The 25,236-nt window shown below is 56.5% G+C and overlaps 1 protein-coding gene across 1 annotated transcript in view; it reads left to right on the plus strand.

Moving 5' to 3' along the window:
• TOP3B (DNA topoisomerase III beta) overlaps positions 1-25,236 on the plus strand; it is a 37,883-nt gene that overhangs the window by 1,020 nt on the left and 11,627 nt on the right. Inside the window, exons 3-14 of the mRNA XM_027847482.1 lie at positions 502-633; positions 2,217-2,323; positions 3,899-3,973; positions 8,429-8,625; positions 9,552-9,708; positions 14,592-14,705; positions 16,935-17,025; positions 17,349-17,503; positions 19,737-19,842; positions 20,597-20,743; positions 21,693-21,866; positions 22,971-23,099. Of these exons, the coding sequence (XP_027703283.1) occupies positions 502-633; positions 2,217-2,323; positions 3,899-3,973; positions 8,429-8,625; positions 9,552-9,708; positions 14,592-14,705; positions 16,935-17,025; positions 17,349-17,503; positions 19,737-19,842; positions 20,597-20,743; positions 21,693-21,866; positions 22,971-23,099 (1,584 nt within the window). The remainder of the gene's footprint in view (positions 1-501; positions 634-2,216; positions 2,324-3,898; positions 3,974-8,428; positions 8,626-9,551; positions 9,709-14,591; positions 14,706-16,934; positions 17,026-17,348; positions 17,504-19,736; positions 19,843-20,596; positions 20,744-21,692; positions 21,867-22,970; positions 23,100-25,236) is intronic.

Below are 25,236 nucleotides of genomic sequence, written 5' to 3' on the forward strand. Positions count from 1 at the left end.
AGCTCTTTCCTCCCCTCCCCGTCCTGTTTCCTCCCCTCCCCGAGCTTTCCACCTTCTCTGTCGCCTCAGGAGCCTGAGGCCACCCCCCACAGGACCAGAGGGGAGGCCTGGGGACTTTCGTCCCTCATCCCCTCGCTCCTGGCACCGAGGGGGTTCGGTGGGCTCCATGTCAGGCTTCTTCATTCCAGCTTCTCTGAGATTAGGCGGGGGCAGTGGGTGTGAAGGATCCTATGTCCCCGCAGTGGCCGTGGGCCTGACATCAGTGCCGGCAGCCTGGCAGACACTGCCCAGAGAGGAGGAGTTTATTTTATGCATTTAAAACCGTTATCCTGGGAGGGTCCTTGGGCTGCCCAGACTGAAGGCCCAAGGTTCCTGCCACCCTGACCCTTGAGGCTTCTAAGATTCGGAGGGGGGGGTCACTGAGGCTCTGGGCTGTGTCCCCAGCATACGGGCCTCAGCAGCAGCTGGCTCCCCCTTCATGGAACTGTGTCGTTCTCCCAGGGAACATGTCCTCGCGCAAGGGCCTGAATGGAGCCTGCTCGGTCCACGAGTACACGGGATCCTTTAGCGGGCAGCCTGTCCGCTTCAAGATGACATCCGTCTGCGGCCACGTCATGACCTTGGATTTCACTGGTAAGGCACCGTCCGCTTTAGTGCAGTTGGGTATCCCACATGTCTGGCCTGTGGTTGGTGCTGGAGGAGAGCGAGTCCGGTGAGACGTGATCCCAAAGTCTTCTTGGAGGCGGAGTCCCCAGAGCTGGGCCTTGCAGTCTGGGGAGGCACGCCGGCAGGACTGATTGGGCGTCTGAGGAGGGCAGTCACCTTCTGGCAGGCAGTGAGCGCCTCTGAGCAAGGGGAGGCTTGGCCCATGGGCGCATTAAGCAGCTCCCAGTCCTTTATTTAGCACCTGCTGTGACCTGTGGTGCCCGAGGTGGGAAGACAAACATGAGATGGGCCCTGCCTGCCCCAGGCTCAGTTTGGCGCCCCAGGTCGGGGGCAGCATTAACGAACCTGGACACGAAGGGAGCTTGTTGAATGCCCTAGAACCCTCTTTCTTACTCGAAGAAGTCAAACTCCCTCAAGACGCCTGTGGGTTTGCCTTGGGACTGTAACCTGTGGATTTCTCTCCTTGACCCTTCCCCATCAACGAGGTAGCTCTGAGTATGTCTCTAGAATTCCACCTCCACCTTGGCATGGTCAAAGAAAGCTTGGTATTTATGCAGTCATCGGGGTAGGGGATGGGGAGACCCTAGGGCCAGTGCCCTGGGCGGGAGGCTCAGCCATGTGGGGGTGAGGCCGGCACAGAGACGGTGCAGGCATGACGATGACAGAGGTATTCCTGAGGACGAGGAAGCCCTTGTGTGCCCATTTTCTTGTGTGATCCTGGCTGCAGCCGTTATCCCCAGCGAAGGCTTGGGGCACCCAAGGGTCCAAGAGGACCCAGCAAAGACCCCAGTCCCAGGGCTGCAACTTCTCCCTCCAGGCTCTGGTCTTGTCTGTGTCCCCACTCATTGGTTACCAAGGATCTGCCTCATCTCTTTAAGCTTTGGTTAAGTCTCTGTCGGTGAGGTTTAGACTAAATTATCATTATTGTTCTTAGCTCACGTTTGTATAGCACTTTAAGGTTTGCAAAGCACTTTACAAATATTACCTCATTTGATCCTCACAACAACCCTGGGAGGTAGAGACTATTTTTAATCCCCATTTTACAGTTGAGGAAACTGAGGCAGACAGCGGTTAAGAGATTTGCCCAGGGTCACCAGGGTAGAAAGTATTTGAAGCTGGATTTGAACTCAGGGCTTCTAGCTCTGACATTCTCTGATCCTTCTAAATCGTTTTGTGACTTTGAACAAGTTCCTTCACCTCCAAGGAGCCCAGGTTGTGCTCCTCTAGGGTTAGGGGGTCAGACTAAACCATGATAATAACAGCTCACGTTTAAGTGGCGCCCTCACTTCTCCAGAGGACTTTTATCCAGGTGCCAGTTTTATTTTATTATTGTTCCGAAACTGGAAGAGATGAAGTGAGTTGCCAAGGTCCTCTGGCCAGCAGGTGATGGAGCTCGGACCGCTTTTCCTCTCCCCCCCGTCACTGATTGGTGAGCGCCTGTCGGGTGCACCGTCGGACCCAGCCTCCTGGCCTTTGTCTTTCTCAGGTGGCCTGGCAGAGGTGGTCACGCTCCCAAAGGGCGTCTCACTTAGCAGCATTTTGGCTTTCAGGGAAGTATAACCACTGGGACAGAGTGGACCCGGCGGAGCTCTTTAGCAAAGCCCCCACTGAGAAGAAGGAGGCCAATCCAAAGCTGAACATGGTCAAGTTCCTCCAGGTATGCGGTGGTGGAAGGGCTGTCCTCCTCGGGAGGAGTGACTTCACCGTGGTGGTCCTGGCAGGGAGGGAGGACAGGTATCGGGGCTGCACTCTATAAGCGGGACGTTGATGGGCGTCTCAGAGCTGGGTTCTGAGTGCAGGTTTCCTGATTGCAAGCTCAGTGCTCTCACACCAGTCCACACTGCCCCTCTTTGTGCACGCTGGCCCATCGGGGTGTCGGCCCTTTGGCTGAGGTCCTCGGCCGGCCCACCCTGCTCTGCTGTGCCTGGTGAGGAATCCTTCGCCCAGACTCCAGGCATCTCATCCCCTCCCTCAGGAGCAGGAGCCCCGCGACAGAGAAAGCCAGTCTCACCCCTCCTCTGTGGGATGCCCAGCTCCATAGCTGAGGCCCTGTCTGCAGACCTCCAGTGACGGGGCCCATCTCCCTTCTGGAAGGTTTCATGGCCCACCAGGCTTGGCCTCTTTCACTTCTTCCCAGCATTTGAAGGGCTGCCATGTAGAGAAGGGAGGGGAAGATGCTTGCTCTGCTCAGCCCCTGGGTGGAAGCTGCTGAGGCCTGTTTCTGCTTTTTAGGTGGAAGCCTGTCCTCCCTGAAGGGCCTTTGGCAACCCTGCAGCACCACCTAAGTGTCATTCAGGCAGCTAGCTAGTGCATGTGCATAGAGCACCAGGCTTGGAGGCAGAAAGACATGAGTTCAAATCTGGCCTCAGACGCTGACTAGCTGTGTGACCTTGGCCAAGTCACTTCACTCTGTTTGCCTCAATTTCTTCATCTGTAAAATGAGCTGGAGTAAGAGATTGCAAACCACTCCAGTATCTCTGCCAAGAAAACCCCACACGGGGTCACGGAGAGTCACACGAGACTGAAAGGACTGAACAGCAGCACAGTGTTATTCACTGTTAATAGTAAGAATCCTCCGGTTTGGGATGGGGTGGCTGGCGCCCACTCGTGAAACCTTCTTCTTGCCTCGGTGGGGAAGGGCCAGGATGTCCTCCGAGGGCCCCTTCAGTCCTGTGCTGCTGGGGTCTGGCCACCTCCTCCCAGCCCTGGTGCCGCCCTGGGGTTACATCCTAGCCACCTCCCACCCAGCTCCTCTCAGGGCTACCCCCTCCTCTCTGTCCCCTCCCCCACAGTGGCGTCTGCCTAGGGGGCCTTCCTCTAGCTCAGGACACAATTGCTCTTTGAGAGTTGGTTACTAGAATCATAGGAGCTCCCGTTTTGACACCAGGAGGCAGGGAGTGCCTTATGATCTCCATTTTACAGATGAGGAAACTGAGGCTCAGAGAATAGTGGCAGCAGAGCTGGGCCCTCGATGAATGGCATGGATTTGAGATCCCAGGCCAGGGCTGGTGGCTGTCAGGGAAGCAGGAGCCCTTGGCAGGATGCCGAGGCCAGGGGGACCTTGGGCCAGGCGTGATGCCCCCTTCTCAGAGCTGTGAAAGGATGATTACAACCTTCCCCACCCCGAGCCATCCGTGTGAGCAGAGCTAGAGCCAAAGCTGGCCCGGGCTGGAGGTAGGGAAAGTTTCTGTGGTTTCAGAGAAATCTCAGTGACATCTGGTTTACTTGGTAGGTGGAAGGGAGAGGCTGCGACTACATTGTGCTCTGGCTGGACTGTGATAAAGAAGGGGAGAATATCTGCTTTGAGGTGAGTGTCCCCAAGCGCTGGGTCCCATGGCTGAGCTCGAGCTTCCTGGCTCAGGGCCCCTCAGGGAAGGGGGAGTTGCAGCCCTCGGGACACTGCCTCTCTGAGTTGCCTCCAGACCCGTCAAAACACCAGCGCTTCTTCCAGGCTGGAACAAGCGTGATTTTTGCTTGTTAGTGAACCCTGTAAAACTTTTCCCCAATGAGGCAGAAAGAGGGGCTCTAGGCCTACACATGTGACGTATTTGTACTCAGCAGGGAGAGTTGGTAGCAATGAGTGCAACTTAGAAGGAGGCAGAGTTCCATTTGTTAGACCTCTAAGAGGCCATGATTCTGGTCAGTGCCTGCCTGTTACTCACTTACAGGGCCCCGGGTCCCGTGGAGGTGAAAAGACGCTCAGCCCTCAGTGCTTGTACTGTGCCTCCTCCCCCCTCTCTCCTAATCCCCATCATGCAGCCAAAACTGTCCTCTCTCCCAAGTGACCTATGGTGTCTTTTTTTTTTTGTGAGGCAATTGGGGTTAAGTGACTTGCCCAGAGTCACACAGCTAGTGAATATTATGGGTCTGAGGTTGGATTTGAACTCAGGTCCTCCTGACTCCAGGGCCAGTGCTCTGGAGTGGGTTTCTTTTTGTTTTTTTTGTTCTGGTTTTTTGTTTTTTTTTTTTTTTAGGAAAATAAGTTTTTATTGATAGATTTTGTTTTTTATACCACTTTTCCCCAGAATCCCTTCATTCCTCCTCCCAGAGAGCCATCCCATATGATAAAAATATTGTTAAAAGACTAATTAAAAAAAGGATAAAATTGGCGTAAGCGATCGCTGAGAAAGTCTGAAAATCCGTGCAGCGTCCAGCCCGTGTGGCCCTTCCACTCCGCAGGGAGCTGGGTTCAGAGGGTCTCCTCCTGTCCCTCCTTTGGAGCCACACTTGTTCTCCACAGTTTGGCCGCAGTCACTGTTGATTTTTTTTTTGTGGTTGTTTTTTCCGTGTGCGTGGTTAAAGGCAGTGTACGTATTGTTTCTTGGGTACTGCTGACTTCATCTGCTTCTGTTCGTATAGATCTATTCCGGCTTCTCTGTATCCATCATCTCTTCTAGCACAGGAATATTCCATTATGTTCACGGACCACAATTTGTTTATTCATTCCCTGGTCAGTGGGCATCTACTACAATTCTTTGCTAACGCAAAAAAGTGCTGCCCTAAATATTTTGGTGTTTACAGGGCCTTTCTTCTTGTCAGCGGGCCTGTCTGGGGTATGTGGAATCTGATCTAAACCCCGTAGTCCCTTTGTTTGGGTAATTCCAAGTCGCTTCCCAGAACGGCCGTGCCATTTCGCAGCTCTACCGACAATGCACTGGTATGCCTGTCAGTCCCTCCAGCACGAGCTGTTCCCATCTCTTGTCATCTTGGCCCATTTGCAGGGTGTGAGGTGAGACCACTGAGTTGTTTTGATTCACTTCTCTCACTCTGAGCAATTTGGAGCAGCCTTTCACACAGCCCGCCAGTGGCCCCTTCTCTGTCCTCCCCTTTGGTTTCTCTGTAGCCTGTGATTCTCCTGGCCGTCCTCTGCCTGGATACTTTCTTCTCTCTGAGTTTTCTTGACGTTGTTCACTCTTTCCCTCTATCCAGATTCTTCCCCTGATGACCTCATTAGCTCCTCAGGGTTTAGTTTTCATCTCTGGGCAGATGATTCTGACATCTAAATACTCAGCCTTAGTCTCTCACGAGCCCCAGGTCTCAACTGTCTGGAAGATATTTTGAACTAGATGTCCTGAGTGTGTCAGGCTCAGCGCGCCCAAAAGAGAATTAATTTTCTGTTCTTTGTGGAATTCTCCCCTCTTGGAAGGCTAAAGAATTCTGTTCTTCTGGTCACTAGGGCATCTAGCCTTTGTACGTCGTCACCTCCTGACTCACCCTTCACATCTAGGCCAGCGCATGTGGGCACATAGTAACAGCTTAGTAAATGCTTGTTGGCCTGACCTGACAATTCCTGTGTGTCCCTTTCTGCTTTTTTTCATTCCTTCTGAACTCCAGTACAAAATGACAAAGAACCATTCCATTTGTGCAGCACAGCGCAGAGAGAAGATGCAGTATGGAGCCATGAAGCTCCGTTTCACGCTTTGCGTTTTTTTCAACTGTGTAATAAATACTGCTCGTCCTTTTTAAAGCTGCCCTGCTTTTCTGTGCTCCCTCCTGAGTTTTCTTTTGTTCTCAACTAGGCACTTTTTATTTTTTTTTTCTCCCCACCTCCCCAACCCCCACCAGAGAGGCCACCATTGGACGCAGCTGTGTGTCCGTGTAAAACATGCCCTGCAGACTTCCGTTAATCAGTTCTTTCTCTGGAGGGGGAAAACATCTTGCTTCCTAAGTCTTTCGTAGTTGGTCTGAGTGTTTATAATACTCAGAGTAGCTTAGCCGCTCCCAGTTGTTCTTGGAGCATCATTGCCGTTTCTGTGCACGACGTCTTCTGGGTTCTGCTCATTTCGCTCTTTGTCATTCCACGCGGGTCTTTTCGTGTTTTTCTAAGATTGCTGAGCTCACCGTTTCTTCGAGCACAGCAGCATTCTGTCACGAGCACAGATCACAACCCCTCCCCCACGCGACGGGCATCCCTTCGATTTCTGGTTCTTTGTCACCGCAAAGAGAGCTGCTCCAAACGGGTCAGAACCCAGGGGCTCTTCGTCTTTTTCCCCGGATCACCTCAGGAGACAGACCCGGCAGTGGCGCTGCCGGGCAGAGGGCGCGCACAGCTTTGTGACTCTTGGTGCACAAGTCCAGATCGCTCTCCAGAATGGCTGGTGCAGCTCCCAGTTCCCCCAGCGGTGTCTTCGTGTCCCGATTTTCCTGCGTCCCCTCCTGCGTTTGTTGCGTTCCCCATTTGTGACCCTTATTACGCCTCATCCAGATTGTGACTGGGGCTTCCTCGCCGGTCAGCTCGCCCACATCGCCCCCTTCCCCAGGCCATCCACCACACAGCGGCCAAAGGGGTTCTCCTAACGTGTGGATCTGACCATGGGATCCCCTATGTAGTAAACTCTCGTGTCCTGCCGTGTCTCCAGGACCAACCTTGAGCCCTTGGTTGGGTGTCGAAAGCTCCTCACCACCAGCCCCCTTCCTGTCTTCCCAGACAGCTTCCACACTGCTGCCCTCCCTGCGTGGTGAGGTCTCCTCCCCAGTGCCCGCAGCACTCCCCTTCCTCACCTGTTAGTGTGCCGGGCTTCCTCCGGATCTCGGCTCCACGCCTGTCTTCTGCGGCTGCCAGGGCCCGCTCCACTGAGGCTGTTGGGTCTCTGCCTTGTGTGTCGTTGGACCTTCTGGCGTCTGCCATTAGAAGGTCGTTTCCTTGGGGGCTGCGACTCTGTTTTTTCTTTGTCTCCTGGGGGCTTTGTGTCATGCCTGGAACAGAGCAGGACTAATCACATTAATAACAGTCTGTTCCCTAGGTGGTCTTACAGTCTAAGGGGAGGGGAGACGAGTACACAGACAGGCAGGCTGTGGTTTGTATGCAGGAGGAGCCCAGAAAAACTCCTAGAAAAAATGGAAAGAGGGAGGAAGCACTTCTGGCTTCCTGGAGGAGGTGGCCCCTGAGCCTGGCCTCGAGGGAGGAGGAGGATTTCATTGGATACAGATGAAATGGGAATGTGCCTGAGAGACAGCACATGTGAGAGACCACTGAGAGGGGGTGAGCACCCTTCCCCCTTGTCCCAGAGGTGGACTGCGTAAAGGGGAGGTCTGGGGAAGAAGGCTGGCCAGGCTGGTCGTGCCCAGAGGGTAGAGGGTCTGATGTGATGGGGAGCCAAGTAGTTGTATGTCACCTTAGAAACAGGAGGGAGCCGTGGAAGGTTTATGAGAAGGGGAGTGAACGGGTTAGGCCTGTGCAGGAGGAAGATGGCTCACTGGTCTGTCTGCAAGCCGAGGAGAGTCGTTGCCCCGGGATGGTCAGTGTTTCCATCCTGCGGGAGCCCAGCTGGTTCTGCCTACTTTATTTTGACAATTTGCTGCAGCATTTGGCCCAGAGGAAGTGGTCTGGGAGTAATCGGAACTGTCCTGAGGTTTTCTAAGGACTGTGAAGTAAGCAACCCACTGGACAGAGAGCCGGGCCCGAAGTCGGGGAGACCAGAGTTCAGATCCAGCCTCAGACACTTCCGAGCTCTGTGACCTTGGGCAAGTCATTTCACATATGTCTGCCTCAGTCTCCTCCACTGTAAAATGGTGGGGTCATGATAGCCCTTTCCCACAAGGGTTGTGAGGATCCAGTGAGGTCATATTTGTGAAAGGCGCTTAGCACATGCCTGGCACACAGTGCACGCTTGATAAATGCCCATTCCTCCCCTCTTCCCCTCACAGAGCTGCCCAAATCCTCTTTCTCGTTCCCAGCCTCCCTTTGCTTTTCTGAGGAAGTTGCCTCCTCCCACCTCTTGATGACTCGGGGTGCCCCGCTGTCACTGTCTCCATCCCCTAGGTCCTTGACGCCGTCCTGCCGGTCATGAACAAGCCTCGGGGCACTGAGAAGACGGTGTTCAGAGCACGCTTCAGCTCCATCACGGACACAGACATCTGCAATGCCATGGGCCGCCTGGGCGAACCTGACCACAACGAGGCCTTGTCCGTGGATGCTCGGCAGGAGCTCGACCTCCGGATCGGCTGCGCTTTCACCAGGTGCCTGGCCGAGAGCTGGCGGGCAGCCACGGGGGGTCAGGAGATGAGCTAGGCCCGTCCTGGCCGGAGGTCACCTTCTTCTGGCCTGGCCTGGCTTCCTGGACCTCATGTGGCTGACCCCAGGTGGGGAGGGCCTTGAGTCCTTTGGTTTCTTTCCGTCATGGCAGCTTTTCCTTTCCCCCGAGCTCCCACAGACAGAGAAGTCAGTTTTTAGACAGGACTTAGTGGCATTAAGGGCCAGAGGGGGACCTTGGACAGTTCTCCCTTTTGTTGTGGCATCTGGCACGGAGGCTGGGCTTGGGTCATGCGTTTCAGATTCTTTTTCATCTTTAGCACGTAGTCCCTTTAAGGGCGCCTGGGAGGCCTCCTCAGCCCGTGGTCATTAGGAAGTTGTCCCTGCTTAGCCTGCAGCCACGTATCTCTCCTTTACTTCCCGGAGAGGGTTGGAGGGCCTGGGCTTGAGCCTCCTCAGCCACCTGCTCCACCCCTTAGTGGCCACGTGGCCATGCGCAGCCACTCTGAGCCTCAGTGTTCTCTTCTGTGAAACAGCAGTAAGAATAGACATAGGAGTGTTGTGGCTAGTTGGATGTAAATGTGGACTGCCCCTGTCAATATACTTAGTACTACCGTTATGCTTCCTTCTTAAGGTCCTTTTCATCACCCCAAACACCCCCCACCATCCCCTTCCTTCTCCCGTGTCATCGTTTCACGGCCGTGACGTGGCTCCTCGGTGCTGCTCTGGGGTGGCTGATGGCCTGGGGGCGTTGTGTGTGGGTACTCACCTATTGAGGCCTGAGGCTCTGGTCTCTTTTGTTGACCAGAGCACTGCCTCTGTGGACCCCTGGGGAATTGTCTGGAGGAGTGGCTGAGCTGGGGCTTGAGCCCTAACCCTGTGGTCCTGGGGGCTTCTCCCTTTCTCTCCTTAGGTTTCAGACCAAATATTTCCAGGGGAAGTATGGCAATTTGGACAGCTCGCTCATCTCATTTGGGCCGTGTCAGACGCCCACCCTGGGCTTCTGTGTGGAGAGACACGACAAGATTCAGTCGTTCAAGCCAGAGCTGTACTGGGTGCTCCAGGCCAAGGTTCGTCCTGTGCACCTTCCCCCTTTTCTGTGTGCCCACGCCTGTTCCTCTTGCCAGGTTCTGTGTGGGGGTGTTGAAATAGTGACCCAGTGACCGCATCTTCAGCTGCATGCTGCTCACTGCTAGCTGAGGCTGTCCAGGGGCGCGGCCGTGGCTTTCAGAAATCAGCTGGGGCGAACCATCCAGGAGGTCGGATGAAATTACCTGGGGAGGCCCTCGTGCCGTGGGAGATGGCTTGAGGGAAAGTCTGGCGTTCAGAAAAGGGCCAGGCCGTCCCATGGTCCTCTGCCCAGGGCAGGCCGTACGCACAAGGTTACACGTTACTCAGTTGGAGACCCTGGTTGTTCCAAGGAGGATGACCAGGGTGGGAAGGGCGCTCAAAAGCATTCCATGCAAGAGTTACTTACGAAAGAATGTGCAGCTTGTAGTCTGCAAAAGAGAGTGTTTGAATCGTCCCATGGAAGAAAGACCAGCCCTAATCTGAGGTGGGCTGGATTGGGAAGAGTTTAACCTGGTTTATGAAAACTTCCTCCCAATGCATGTTGTTTAATATGGTGTGGCCTGGTCCTAGAGGCAGTGAGCTCCCTGTCAGTGGAGGCCTTTCCCCAGAGCTTGGAAGGCCCCTTGTGGGGGTACCGTCCAGGGGAGCGACGCAAGGGCGGGGGTGGGGGCTGCTGTGCTAGAAATGAGACCTCTTGTGATTGTTCTCTGCCTTAGCTCCTCCTCCCTCCCCATGGCTCCCAGCCTGGTGGCACGCGTATGTGGGGGGCCCCTCTGGCCCAGCCGATCGGTGACTCTGAGGCCTTCTGAGCCTCTCAGCAGCTTTAGTGGGGCGGGGCCTCAGGCCTCGGCTCTCGAGGGCTGATTCTTCATAGTGAGACCTGACTTGGTCACACCGAGACAGCTCAGGGTGTTTGGCGTATCTTTGTTTGTCTGTGTCCCATCTTCCTGCCCTCTGTACCATCTGTGCCAGCTGGAGCACACACAGCCGTCTCGGCAGATGGGCTAACCCAGGCTGAGGGTGACCGATGGGCCTCACACTGTTCAGTGAGTTGGGGGTGTCTGCCCCAAGCGTGTGAAGACTTCCCCGGTGGAGTGGGCAGCTGAAGCAGGTGCTGCGGAGTGCTTGAAGCTTGGTCAGACATGGAAGACGCCAAGGCTGTGCACTGCGACTCACACCATCCCCAGTCATCCTGACACTGTCCTGCCACTGGTCTTGGATGACTCTGGACAATGTAGTGAGGCTGAGGGCCATGTGCAGCCGTGCCTCACGGAAATCCAGTGTGTGAGTTGGGGCATCATCCATGATGTCATCGGTCCTCTTCAGGATGAAGGACGAACACCTATCTTGTGTCCCCTGGTACTCTTTGCCCCCCAGGAGCCCCCACTGGGGTGTCCTCGAGGCTCCGACCCTCAGGCCTGACCCTCCCTCCTCAGTAGCCAGGGCATGGGAGCTCCTGTGGCCGCAGCCCCTCACTTTCAGCCCGTGCTCTCCTCCCAGCAGCTGGGCCAGGGAGGTGGCACAGAGACCGTTAGCCTGTTTTTCAGGTGGGGAAACTGAGGTTTAAAGAGCTTTGGTGACTTGATCAGGATTTGTACCCAGGTCTCTAGATGTGAGGACCGAGTGAATTTGGTTTTCCATTTTGCTGCATACAAGATTAGCTGTTGGGGAGGGGGCGCAGGAAGGCTAGAGCTGGCCGTGCTTTTAGCCCTTTAGCCTGACTCTGCAGGGAAAGGGGCTGAGGGTAGGAGAAATGAACCATGAATTAGGTCTGTTGAGGCCAAACCCAGTGCTCTGACCCATCTCGTGCTGCCTCTAGCCTTACTCACCTGGCTGGCCACGCTGATAGAACGCTGGGACCCCAGAATCGGAAGGGACCTTAGGGGATGTCTGGTTCCACTCCTTCCCAAGGGAGGGATCCCCAATAAGTGCTCATCCTGCCCCTTGAGCCTCACATGGCTCTTTTTCTTTTTTTGCTTGCTTATTTATTCATTCATTTGTTCGTTTGTCTTTAGCATTCATTTTTAAAAATTTTTGACTCCCAAGTTCTCTCCTTCCCTCCAGCCCCTCCCTCACCCATTGAAGTCATGCAAAATGCGCGTCCACGGTAGCTCACGTGGCTCTCCAGTGTGCAGCCAGGACTTTGGAAGGTGGCAGAGGGAGCTGACCCTGCCTCCTCGGTATCCCTCCAGAAGCAGCAGTAGAAATGCCTCAAAGGCACATGCCCAGGAATTCTTGCAAGGAAACGAAACATCACCAATAATAGTGAACAAACTATATCCCCACACAATATGGTGAAAAGTCAGGGGTGAAATCGCCCTGTGTACTCTTAGAGGAAGGGGCCGCTGAAGCCACAGTAACGTCGGAAACAAAGCGAATTCCACGTGATGTGATGAAAATAATAACACCCTGGAGGAATTAAAATGAGGCATGGCCACGGGATGAGGAGGCAGCTGGGCAGCTGGGCGCGTCTGGATGAAATGAGGATGAAACTCCCTCATTTAGAAACCAGCAGGGGAGCGGCGCACAGGCGAATGGCAGGAGGTCCAGCCGATGCTGAGAACCAGGCCCACGAGAAACTCGTCTGCAATTGGCTCGGAAAGTGGTCGAGGCCCGCAGCGTGACTGGGACTCTGGGCACCTTCGTGGGTCCCCAGTTGAGCCCCTTCCTTGGGCATGCTGGGCTCTGTCCGAGGACCCTGAGTGAGTTTGGGGCTTTGGATCAGCTCGTCCAGCCCCCTCAGAGGGGCAGCACTGGGGCGGCGAGTGGTGGGTGCTTGGACTTCCTGTAGGGAGCGCGTCCGTCGCTCCAGGCTGCACCCAGAGACGTCTTCATGAGCTGTGATGGCCCCCACATCCATCCCCTGATGAACTGGAGGGAAGACCTGGGAAACAAAGCACTGTCTTTCAACTGGGCAGGCGGGCAAGCCTCTCATCCTCGCCCGGCCCAGACCCTTGATTCTCCAAGCGACTCCTCCCTTGGGATGGCCATCTGAGTCCCCGTTTGAAGATGACAGGTCAGCAGGATGGCTCTCATCCTCAGAGCTAGGCAGGCCCTGAGGGGTCAGCAAGTTGTATGTGGCCCGACAAGTGCAGAAAGGCTCTATGGTATCCTTGAGCCACACATCAAGTAGTCTGACTGAGACTTGAACCCAGGACCTCCGACTCCCAATCTAGGCCAGGACCTTTTCTTCTCAGGGCTCTGTGCCAGGCCCTTCTCTGGCCACTGGGGATACAAAACCCTTCCTCCCTCAAGTCGTTAACCTGATGGAGGAGACGAATGTGTACATAGACAGCCTTGCAGGGCAGACGGTTTTTTTCATCTAGGGAGTGGCCTTCATTGGATTATAGGATTGAGAATGTGGGCCGCTGGGGGGCGCCACAGTGCGCAGAGCACCGCCGGCCTGGAGAATGGAAGACCCGAGTTCAAATGTGGCCTTGGACACTTCCTAGCCATGTGACCCTGGGCAAGTCACTTTACCCTGTGTTCCTGTTTCCTCATCTGTAAAGTGGGGATAATGATAGCATTTGCCTGCTAGAGGTGTTATGAGGATCTAATGAGATAAAAAATGTAAAGCATTTCACACGGTGCCTGGCACATAGTAGGTGCTATATTATTACTACTTATTTTTATTACTATTACTATTATTGTTATAGTGCTGGTTGCATCAAGCTCCAGAATACCACCAGGCCACCTCAATGAACTGCACAGCCACTCTAGAGACGTTAGCCTAACCATCCACAGAGGACAGACTGACTGGATGAACAGCCTTCCTGCCCAGGCTGTGGCCTGCCCTGAATGGGCAGCCTGTGGAGGTAGCCCTTCAGGATGGGCTTTCCCGGACGGGCACCGCAGACAGACAGTGAGTTGGGCCCAGCGAGGCACAGGACGTGGAGTGTATTTGGGAAATTGTGCCTGGCGTGCACCAGTCGTTGGGTGCTCCCTGACACAAACCCACCCATTAAACACCAGTGGTCTTCCGTGATGTGATAGCGCTGGGGATCTTGTTGCAGAACAATTAAAATGGGGCTGGCCAAGGAGAGACCAGTGACCGTAAAAGGTCCAAGTTATCACCAGCACGCCAGTGTGTGGGAAACAGCATCAAAGATGGCATCCAGTACGTGAGGGGGCCAGTCATGGACTCAGCAGCACCGAACTCGTGGCCTGGTCCAGCCCAGCAGGGAGATTTCTGCAGGATGTCTGAGAGGATGTGGGCTAGAACGGCCCAGGAAGAGGAAGCTCGGAGGGCCGAGGGGGCTGTGCTGGAGGTAGCGGCCGGGTGGGTGAAGTCACGTCTCCGGGAAGTGCTGGCTGGGAAGACGTGACCGAGGCCCAGAAAGGTCAAGGCCTAGCCTGAGGGTGGGCCAGCCAGCCAAGGCCTGTCACCGGATCACGTGGAGGGAAGCTTTGGAAATCTCAGAGCGCAGTACCTTGGGTGCTGGTGCCGAGGCCGGAGTCGTGGCCTGGCAGCCGCGTTGCCTCCAGATGAGTGCAAGCGCTGGCCGTATCAGCGGAGGGCTCTGGGAATTGGTTTGCTGGGCTCAGGCCCCTTCCAAATGGGTTTCTCTTGTTGTTTTCTCTCTTGCCCTTTTGGGTTGAAGCTCTGAGTTTTCCTGCTGTCTTTTGTTTTTCCATACCCTTCATTTCTGCATCTCTCCTTCCTTCCTCCGTTCTTGGGTGAGCCACCCCTTAGAACGCAGAGGGAAAAGAAGAGAAGCAGCTTGGCAAAGCTCCCCCAGCCCTCTCCTGCCTTGGGACAGTGTATGCAGTGCTCTGCACCCATAGTCCCCATCTCTGCAAGGTAGGGGGAGGTGCATCTTGTTACCTCTTCTTTAGGGACAAGCTTGGCACCCGTGACTCTGGTGTCACCTCTTTGCTGCAGATTAGCCCTGACAAGGACAGTTCGGTCCTTTTGGACTGGGACCGCGTGAGAGTGTTTGACCGGGAGATTGCGCAGATGTTCCTGAACGTCACCAGGATGGAGAAGGAAGCCAAGGTGGGTGGGCCGCTGCCTCGCGAGGGTCTCGGTCTTCAGAGCACGCCGCCAGCTTTGCCCTGGTCCTCGTCCCAGCACGCAGCTTGAGGCTGTTTGTGGTGGACAGTCCCAGCAGGCAGATGGTCAGTGAGCCCTGGGCCAAGTGCTGGGGGTATGGAGAAAAAGGGAAAATGGTCCCTGCTCCCCGGGAGCTCCTGGTCTAATGGGGGAGAGAACAGGCCGATACCAGGGACAGAGACGGCGTCTGCAGGGGAGGTGAAGGCCATTGGGGACTGAGGCTCAGGACAGGGAACACAGACCTAGCAAGTAGCCGGCCGGTCCTCCCCACCCCCAGGTGCTCACACGGATTCCCACAGAGGCTTTCTCGCGCCCATCTGTGCAGGTGCAAACACGGGCCGTCACGGCTGGTCACACACCTGCACACCCTCCCAGCCCTGTGTGCAAGCCAGTATTGGTTCTCCCCTCTGTCCATCCATACGGCCCTCTGGTCTGGCTCCTGCCGGCCTCCCCAAGCAGAGCTGGCCAGCATCGCTTCTGGCACATAGTAGGAGCTTAAGAGCTCTTTGCCGAACACCTGGGAGCTTTGGGGTTTTAGTCTCTATAGAGAGATCACATAGGCTAGCAAGTGGTTACTGGTGAGCGCACACACATGCACGCATACACACACACACGCTTTCACACTTTCACATGCTGTCATGCACACATGCTCACACAACGCTTTTGCACATGCATGCACATGCACACGTGTTCTCACACACACATGCACGCACACATGCATGTATTCTCACGTTCATACATGCACGGACATGCACACACAGTTTCACTTACATGCACGCGCACACATGTTCTCACACACTCGCACACATGTGCATGTGTTTTCACATACTCTCATACATGCATGTGCACACATGCGCTCTCACACATTCTCTCACACAGATGCTCTCGCACATGCATGCACATGCACACACTTTCTCACACACGCTCTTTCACTCCCACATGCTCAAACACTCAGACATGTTCTCCCACACATGCATATAGATATTCTCTCACACGCACATGCATGCTCTCACACACAATCATGCTTTCACACGCTCACTCACACTCACATGCTTTCACACACACTTGCACACGCACACATGCTCTCACACATTTACACATGCCCTCACACATGCATACAGATATTCTCTCACATGCACATGCACGCTCTCACCCCCTCTCACACATAACCACACATTCACACAGACACATTCTTACACACATGCTGTCACACACATGCATATGGATGCTTTCACATGTGCACACATGCTCTCACACTCATGCTCACACGTGCACATTCTCACACTCACGCTTAGACATGAGCTCTCACATACACACTCTCTCACACTTCCACATGCTCACTCAGACACGTTCTCCCACACACACTCACACTCACGCTCTCTCTCGCACACACCCACTCTGAGGCTGCCGCGTCCCCTGCTCAGTCCCTGCTCGCTTCAGGAGCGCCAGATCGGAATGTCCGTGGCCGCTGCCGCCCGGCATTAGACTCACGTTTCCTTCCTTCCGCGGCGTCTGAGCCCGGGACCGTGTGTCCCACTGGTGCAGGTCCCAGTCGCAGCCGGCCTTTGCCTCGTCCGTGAATCTTGTCCAGAGAGGAGCCGCGTGCGGTGCAGAGGGCTGCGTCCCCCGGGTGGCTTCTCTGCCCTTGGCCGTTTGCAGGTCCCCATTAGCAGACAGCAGACTCCCCTGCTCGTACGCCCCCGATGTCCTTCTGTTGCCCGTTGGGGCGCGAACAAGTGAGGATACTGCATTTGCAGGGCTGTAGACATGTAGAGCTGGAAGACCTCCCTTCCGAGGCCTGGGCCATGGCCTGCTGGCAGCCAGGCCAGCGAGCGGGATCTGCTGGGAAGGGGCCTGGCAGATCACCTCCAGGGCTGCTCAACAAAGAGGGGACCCAGCCCGTAATTGATGTGAGGCAGCCCCTTCTTCCAGTGCAGGCCGGCACCTCTGAGTCACTCGGGCCGTGAAAGGCGGTGACTTGTCCAGGGTCACTCAGCCAGAGTGCTGGGGCAGAGCCCAGCTCCCATGCTGCTGTGCCACACTGAAGGGGACCCTCCGGGGTCCCTGGTGCAGACAGCCTGGCCCTGGTGGCTGGCAAGCTGGGGCCAGCGAGGCCGGGCTGGGCTTCCCTCGCCGTCTTGACGGGCACGTGGGGTTTGTCCTCTCTTGCAGGTAGAAGGGACGAGCCGGAAGGAGAAGGCCAAGCAGAGGCCCCTGGCCCTGAACACGGTGGAGATGCTGCGAGTGGCCAGCTCTTCTCTGGGTAGGTGAGGAAACTGGGAGGCTCTCTGGCCCTCGCCAGATCACTGGGTCATGCAGGGAGATGTTTTTGGGCCTCAGCTACCTCACTGGTTGATGGCTCCTTATGGGTCAGTGTGGTGTGCTGAGTAAGGTGCTGGCTTTGGCCTCAAGGAGGCCTGGCTTCAGATCCTTCCTCATACACTTACAGCTGGGCAAGACCCCAGGTGAGGCTCTTCCCCCTCTATGCCTCAGTTTCCTACTCTGTCAACATGGGGGTGGGAATCGATGGCATCTCAGGGCTCTTCCAGCTCGAAATCGATGACCATATGACCCCTTCTCTTGTAGGAATGGGGCCCCAGCATGCAATGCAGATAGCAGAGAGACTTTATACCCAGGGCTACATCAGTTACCCTCGGACGGAGACTACCCACTACCCAGAAAACTTTGATCTGAAGGGGTCTCTGAAGCAACAGGCCAACCACCCTTACTGGGCCCAGACGGTAAGGGGAAGGGGGAGCTCCCCTAGACCGCTCCTGGGGCCAAGAGCTGCCCCCCACGCTGAGTCTGGGAGGAAGCACGCTGCTCTATGCAGTGTGGCCTAGAGCCCGGACAAAGCCTCTCGAGGGACAAGCTCTGGATGTGGTCTGGGGGCAGGTTTCTTGTTCCCTGGGGCTGGCTGGAAAGTGGTTAGTGCCCTAGGAGGGGTGGGGGGTGATGGATGGCTTACTGTAAGTAGTGCCTGTCCAGACCCCTCTTCCTCTGGCCTGGAGATTTTGCAGGCAGGATGTTGGCCCGGGCAGGGTAGGCATGGGGTGCAAGCACTTGGGATGGTGGCCCTGTGCCCACAGACCAGTCACCCCTGCAACAAGTGGCCCAGACCGGCTGATGGCCCCTTCTCAGAAACGTTTTCCTCACCTGAGAGAATGCCACGGAGTGGCCACAGAAGGGGCCAGGCTGCCCAGCTCCAGTTATCGTCCTACTGCGTGGGCGGCTCCGCTGGGTGCCGGGTGACCGTCAGGCTCCCCTGCCTGTCTCTGCCCTCCCATGAAGGGATCATGCTTGGCTAAGCGTGGCTTGTTATGGGGCTTTAAAGAGAATGAACTCAGTGCCACAGAAACGTGGCGAATGTCGGCTGTGCCAACGCACTGGGCTAAGCCTTGGGCACACAAAGGCAGGGCAAAAATCAGCCCCCGCCCTCCAGGGGCTTTCCTTTTTTTTTTTTTTATTAATTTATTTTGCTTTATCAATAATCACTTCCATATGCTTTTGAGTTTAAAATTTTTCTCCCCCTTCCTCCCCACCACCCTCCCCAAGATGGTGCACAATCTGATATAGGCTATATGTTTACATTCATATTAAGTATATTTTCACATTAGTGATGTTATAAGTAAAAATTAAAACCAATAGGAGGAACCATCAGAAAGAGGAAACAAAACTGAACAGAAGAGAAGAAAAAAAAATAGCAATTCAACTTCCATAGTTCTTTCTCTGGATGTGGATGGCATTTTCCATCATGAGGCCTCTGGAGATGTCTTACATCCTTGTATTGCTGGGAAGGGTTAAGTTTATCAATATTAGTCATCACACAACATGGCTGTTACTGTGTACAGTGTTCTCCTGGTTCTGCTCACCTCACTCAGCATCAGTCCATACAAGTCTTTCCAGGTTTTTCTGAAGTCTGCCTGCTTCATCATTTCTTATAGCACAATAGTATTCCCTCACATTCATATACCACAACTTGCTTAGCCATTGGCATCCTCTCATTTTCCAGTTCTTTGCCACCACAAAAAGAGCTGCTATGAATATTTTTGTACTTGTGGGTCCTTTTCCAGGGGCTTTCCTTCTAAAGGAGCCCCAGGGGCTGTTTGCAGCACATTGGTACCAAGGTGTCACTCCAAGGCCACAGGAGGAGGGGAGAGCCCAGAGAAGGCTCTGAGGGGAGCCTTTGGGGCCGCAGCAAAGGTTGGGGAAGGTGAGCAGAAGCGTATAAGTGGAAGGGCCAGAGTCCCATTTGGCCAGAGCATCCGCTGTGTGAAGATGAGTGAGGCTCGCGCCTTTACTCGTCCGCCTGCCCCCAGCCAGTCTTCTGCCTGTCTCCACCTGCCCCACCCCATCTACACAAATCGGCCGTTGAAGAATCTTCCTTTTGCCGTCCCATGCTCAGAAATCCCTGCGGGTTCCCTGCTCTCTCTCCCATAAAGTCCCGTCTCCTCAGCCCAGCATTCGTGGCCTTCCACACTTGGGCACCAGCCGGCTTCTCAGACGTCATCTCATCTTCCTCCCCTTCTCTGTGCCCCAGCCTTGTTAGGCTTGCCCCCACCCCACATGTCCCCCCACTGTCCCCCTCTGCGCATTCACTCACTCCCACGTCCCCATCTGCCTGCTCACATCCTCCCCATCCTCCAGGTCCCAGCAAAAAGGCCACCTCTTTCAGGGAGCCTTCTCTGGCCCCTCCGGTCCCTCACTGAGGCGGGGGATTTTTCCTTTCTCAGGCCTCCCCTTGCAGAACTCTCTGGGCTGCTCCTGTATACCAGATTATTCTGTTCTACGTGGTCCGTCTACGTCTGCCAGCCATCTCTTACAGGACTGTAAACTGCTAATAGTACCCTGCGTCCAGTACGAGGCCTGAGCCCGGATAAATGTCTGTGGGTGCTGTTTTCATGACCCCATTTGCCTGTGGGGGACTCGATGGGCCTCCCTCCCAGCCCTGTGCCTTTCTCTCCTGTCCCTCAGGTGAAGCATCTGTTGGCAGACGGCATCAACCGACCACGGAAGGGCCATGACGCAGGGGACCACCCCCCAATCACTCCCATGAGGTCTGCCACAGAGGCAGAGTTAGGTAGGTGTGGACCCCCGGTCTGCTGTGGAAATCAGGACAGAGGCACGTGCTGCTTCCAGGAGCCCTCAGAGATGTCCCCCAGGCCGCCCCCTCCCCTTTATGGCCGTGAGCGGGAAAGGGGGTTGTTTGGTGTCCCTAGGGAGGCCAGCCCTAGCCCCTCGGAGCTCCCCGCCGTCTGAAGGCCATGGGAACCGGCAGGGAGGGCCACATGAAGGGTTTCAGGGAATGAGGCACTGGTAGCAGCGGGGACATCATACAACTTTTGAGATGGGTCTAGAAACCGCAGATTCTGTGAGAATTGTCCAAGGTGCAGAGTAATAAGCCTTGGCTGTGGAATCAGGGACGTGGGTTTGAATCCCGACTCACTAGCTGGATAGTTTGGGAAAGCTGCTGCCGTCGTCTGAGCCTCAGTTTCCCCTGCCCTGGAAGGACACAGAGCTCCAAGGAGTAGATTTTAGCATGCTGCTTTGTTAAAGACCCCGTCTGCACTGGCGTAAGATTCACAAGTAGCCAGAATTTGCACGGAGGACGCCTCAGGCCTGGGGGCCAGCTAAGACCACAGGAGGCAGTCGTTTACGGGGAACACTAAGAGGGTGCTTTGGCTGGCACAGGGCGTGGGTGTCTGAGGAGTGAGGTGGCAGAGCAGGCTTTTATGCTAGCTTCCTGGGAGCCCCTGGGGTTTATCGAGCGGGGCAGTGGCGTGGCCCGCACCTTGCCTGGCACTGACTGTGACCTGGTCTGTGGCTCGTTTCAGGGGGTGATTCCTGGAGACTCTATGAATATATCACCAGACACTTCATCGCCACCGTCAGCTATGATTGCAAATACCTCCAGAACACCATCTCTTTCCAGATTGGGCCGGAGCGTTTTACCTGCTCAGGGAAGACGCTCATATCCCAAGGTGAGAGGAGAGCGCCCGGCCAGTCTTTCCCCTTCCACAGAATGAGAGAGCTGAGGGCATCAGCGTCTCAGCCTTTGGGAGGCTGGGATCCGGGCTGGGAGCGGGGTGCCTGTACCCACCACAGATCGCCGGCCTGGGTCAGTGCCTGCCCACCCTGGGCTCTGGCCGGCCCTGTGCTGCTGGTACCTCTGTACTCTCAGCTTCACCCTGGAGCCTTCCCTGCTTGGTAGCAGAGCTCTGAAAGCCTGGGCTCACCTCAGGAGAGGAGGGTGCTCCGGGGTGGAAATTGTAGGGGGTCGTGGAGCTGCCTGGTCTGAATGGCCTGTTGGTTCATGCCCTCCCCATCAGCCATGCGTCAGTGCCTCCTTTGGGTGAGGCCCTGTCCTATGGACCAGGAGTGAAAAGTGGGTCCCACCCAGACCCTGCTGGCAAGAGGAGGAGAGCCTGAGCCAGGGGGTGGGGATGCCGGGAGACTGAGACAAGGGTGACGGTCCTTGGGGGGCCACCTTCTGAGCCAGCAGCCTCCATCTGGAGCCCCCGGGGGCTGGCTCTCTGAGCAGTCTGAGGTGGGGTGACAGCACCAATATACGCCTGATGGGGGAGGGCTCCTCGGAGGTGGTTACAGACATTTACCAGGTGCCTCCTATGTGCCAGGCACTGCCCTGAGCACTGGCCCTCACCACAGGGAGCTCACAGTCTAAAGGACAGACAGCGGCCCAGCCCGGGGTCAGGTATCGTTCTTCAGACGCCTGTGTCCCCTCCTCCATCGAAGGTCATGGTCTTGGAGGGGACCTTTCCAGAGCCCTTGGGGGAAGCCCACCCCCCACCCCGGCAGCATTCCCAGTGTACGGTCATCCACCCCCTCGTAGGCCCCTCCAGCCACGGGGAGTTCCCTCCTTCCAACGGCAGGCCAGGCCGTCTTGCCCTCAGACAGGGCTTCCTTCTCCAGGCTTCACCGAGATCATGCCTTGGCAGAGCATTCCCCCCGAGGAGAGCCTGCCCAGCTGCCAGAAGGGGGACGCCTTTGTCCTCGGTGAGGTGAAGATGCTGGAGAAGCAGACGAGTCCTCCCGATTACCTGACTGAGGCCGAGCTCATCACGCTGATGGAGAAGCATGGGATCGGTAGGTGCCTGCCACCTGCGCGGGGGGCTTTGGGCCCATGCAGGCCGTGGGCAGCGCTCCCCACCCCCCCGCTCGCCAGGCTGAGCCCTTTCCTGCAGAGTCGGGCGAGGAGATGGGGTCTTTGTCCCAGAGAGGGGAAATTAGGAAATTAGCAGAGCCTATTCTGAGGGTAGGGCTTCCTGCCATGCAAAGTGCTGTGGCCTGCATTTACTGAGCACCTGCTGTGTGCCAGGCAGGGAGTGGGCAGTGATTTTGTGCCCAGTGGACAGATGAGGGACCGGAAGCTCAGGAAAGAGAACTTGCTCATGGTCACAGAGCTGACTCTCCCCACCCACATCCGGGAGCTGCCGGAGGGGCAGCTGCCCCCAGGCCACATCCCCTTTCATCAGCAGGGTGTCCCTGCCTGTGAGTCCTCTCACCCCAGCTGGCCTGGGGGCCCCTCCCCCCTCCTGACTTCCCCGTTAGTCCCAAGGGCACCCCCCACCTCCTCCCCAGTCACCCGGGCTTCCCCCCTCCCTCACTGGACATAGCCAGCTGCTTGGCAGACCTTGTCTGCGCCTGGCATTGCCCCCACCCCATCCTGTCACGCTACACTGCTGCTGCGGCCTTCTGTTGGTCTCCCTGCCTCAAGTTGAACCAGGTGGGGAGGGAGAGACCCAGTGAGTGCCCATCCTGGTCCCTGAGAACCTCCCGGCCCCCGGATACAAAGAGGACTGTGATCTGTGTGCGAGGCTGGGTGGGATCAGAAGAGCACCCGAGCAGGCAGCAGCCTGAGAACCGGGTGGCTCATTTGTCTGGAAGACTGTGGCCCCGCAGGCGGTGGGGAGCGAGCTCTGGGATGAGCAGGGCCAGGGATGGGACCTGCCGCCCTGGGGACCATAGAGAGAGCTCCTGCTGCCACTGCACAATCTCCTCCCCACAGCCCCAAGGCCTGAGACGAGCCATTGTCATCCCTGCTGTCTGGTAGACAGAACTGAACGAGTCACGTGGCCAGTGGCCCCGCTAATGCCTCGTGTTCTGGCTGCGCCTCGGCGGCCTCTCCTAGGGGAGGGGGCGGGGAGGCGTTGGAGGAGACGACTGAGGCACATCTCCCTTGTGTTTTAGGCACGGACGCCAGTATCCCTGTGCACATCAACAACATCTGCCAGCGGAATTACGTTACCGTGGAGAACGGGCGCCGCCTGAGACCCACCAACCTGGGCATCGTCTTGGTGCATGGCTACTACAAAATAGGTGGGAGCAGAGCGTCCAAGGGGGAGGGCCTGAGAACAGGGAACATCAGGGCTGCCTTAGAACAGATTGCATACGTTCAGAGTCTGGGTAGACATTAGAACGCAGTTTTGTAGTTGGAACAGACCTTAGAACGTGGCACGTCAGAGCCAAAAGGGATGGTAGAGATCAGAGCCTCAGACCCGGGGAAAGTCTTAGAATGTGGAACACGTCAGAGCTGGGAGGGCCCTGAGAGTGTGACGAGCGAACAGGCCTTCAGTCAACTTCTTTCCAGCGCGGGACGTCCCCACGCTTAGGGCTCCCGGGGAGCGACGTTCTGCAGGAATGTGTGTAACGGTCAGTGTCCACGTGCAAGGCTGACCGTGCCCCCAGCTCCCTGCCTCCTGCTGCCTCTCCCGCGGCCCAGGGCTCCTGGCTCTTTGTCCCCCAAGACTCCGTGGCCCAGCTGCAGGCCTGGGATGCCTTCCCTCATCATTCCCTCCGGCTCCCTGGCTTCCTTTGGCTCTCCACCCAAGCCCCACCTTGTCAGGAAGCCTTTCCCGTCCCCCGCAGTCTATGGCTCCTCCTTCTCCGTCATCGGGGGCTTGCTCTCCAGGCGTTCACGCACCGTCTTCCCATCTAGGCAGGGGCTGTTTTCTCCCTTCTTTGTCTCCCCGGCCTTGGCCCAGCGTCTGGCACACCCTAGGCGCCGAATCAGTGCTGGTTGATGTGTCTTGACTGGTCGGTCACTCACTCCTTGTTGCCGAGCCTGAGCTGGGGCCACGGAGTGAAACCGGTATCTGTTGTGGCCCATACAGAAAGAGAATGAGTGCAAACACTGGCCTCCGGGGGAAGGGCGCTGGCCCGGGGGCGCCGTGGATCAGAATTCGGGATCTGGGCTGCCTCTTCGCAGAGGGAGGCAGTGAGGTGGGGGCACGGAGGCGGCATTTCAGGCAGGTGGGAGCCAAGCGCAGATGGAGATGGGCCACAGGATGGGGGAGGAGGAGGAGGTGTGTTTGATGAGGCTGGAAAGGGAGGTTGAGGCCAGGTCCTGTAGGGCTTCAAAGAAGAATCCATATTTGATCGTGGAGGCCGAAGGGAGCCACGGGGGCTGACTGAGCAGGGAGCTCACATGGACAGATCTTCACTGAAGGAAGGTTATTTTGGCAGGGGTAGGATGGATTTGAGCAGGGAGAGGCAAGAGGTGCTGGGGGCCTGGACGGAGGCGGCAGCATCGGCCGTGAGAGATTGTGAAAGTAGAAACAAATTGGTCTGGCCCCAGCTCGGCCGCGTGGGGAGACGGAGGTGTCCAGCACGATGCCAGGGTCAGAGTCCTGGGAGGGTGGGAGGAGAGCAGGGCCTGGGACAGAAAGAGGGCGTGTTGGGGGGAAAGAGAATGTGTTTCTGGAGGTGAAGGCATATCTAGGATGTCTAGTTTGACACATCCACGGGCAGTAATGATGAGGAGTTAAAGCTCCCGGCCTGCCGAGGGCATTTAACCCCACGGGCCCTGACCAGGTTACCGAAGGAGAGAGAAGAGAGAGAGACAGGCAGCAGGTGGAGGCCTCAGACAGAGCCTCGGGGATGAGCCAGCTTGGGGTGTGATCTGGGGGACGGGGAAGGCTGGGTCAGAGGGAGGCCCGGAGAGAAGTGAGCATTTGCTGTCCAGGAGGAGAGGAGGTGACAGTGACTTCAGAGCTGCTTGTGTCGCGGACAGCTGCCCGGGGGCCTCTCCCTGGAGGGCCTGGCTTCTTCTGGTGTCACGCTCTCCTCATTTCACCCCGGACTGAGAAGGCCGAGAAGAGACCGGAGACGTCTCTTGTGTTTGAAGGGTTGTCGTGGGGGCGAGGATTGGTCAGGGTGGCCCTGCTTGACCTCAGAGGACGGAACCAGGAGCAGCTGGTGCCGGGTGTGAGGAGGCCTGTGTAGGGAACAGTTGGCCCTACCCACGAGGGGTGAGGGCTTCTGGGGGGTTGTCACCGCCCGGGTGACCGCTTGTGGTGGCACCTTGTGGAGGAGACTCTTCTCAAGGAGGGGGTCAGCCGGATGATCTCTGAGGTCCCCCCCAGCGACGCTGCAGGGCTCACGGCTGCCCGGGCTGTGGCCACAGAAGGTTCCTTCCAAAGGCCAGGGCCCCGGTCAGTGATGAGGGAGGCTTGCC

This window comes from Vombatus ursinus, unplaced genomic scaffold (assembly GCF_900497805.2).
Source record: "Vombatus ursinus unplaced genomic scaffold, bare-nosed wombat genome assembly UNPS02015411.1, whole genome shotgun sequence".
Taxonomy (NCBI): domain Eukaryota; kingdom Metazoa; phylum Chordata; class Mammalia; order Diprotodontia; family Vombatidae; genus Vombatus; species Vombatus ursinus.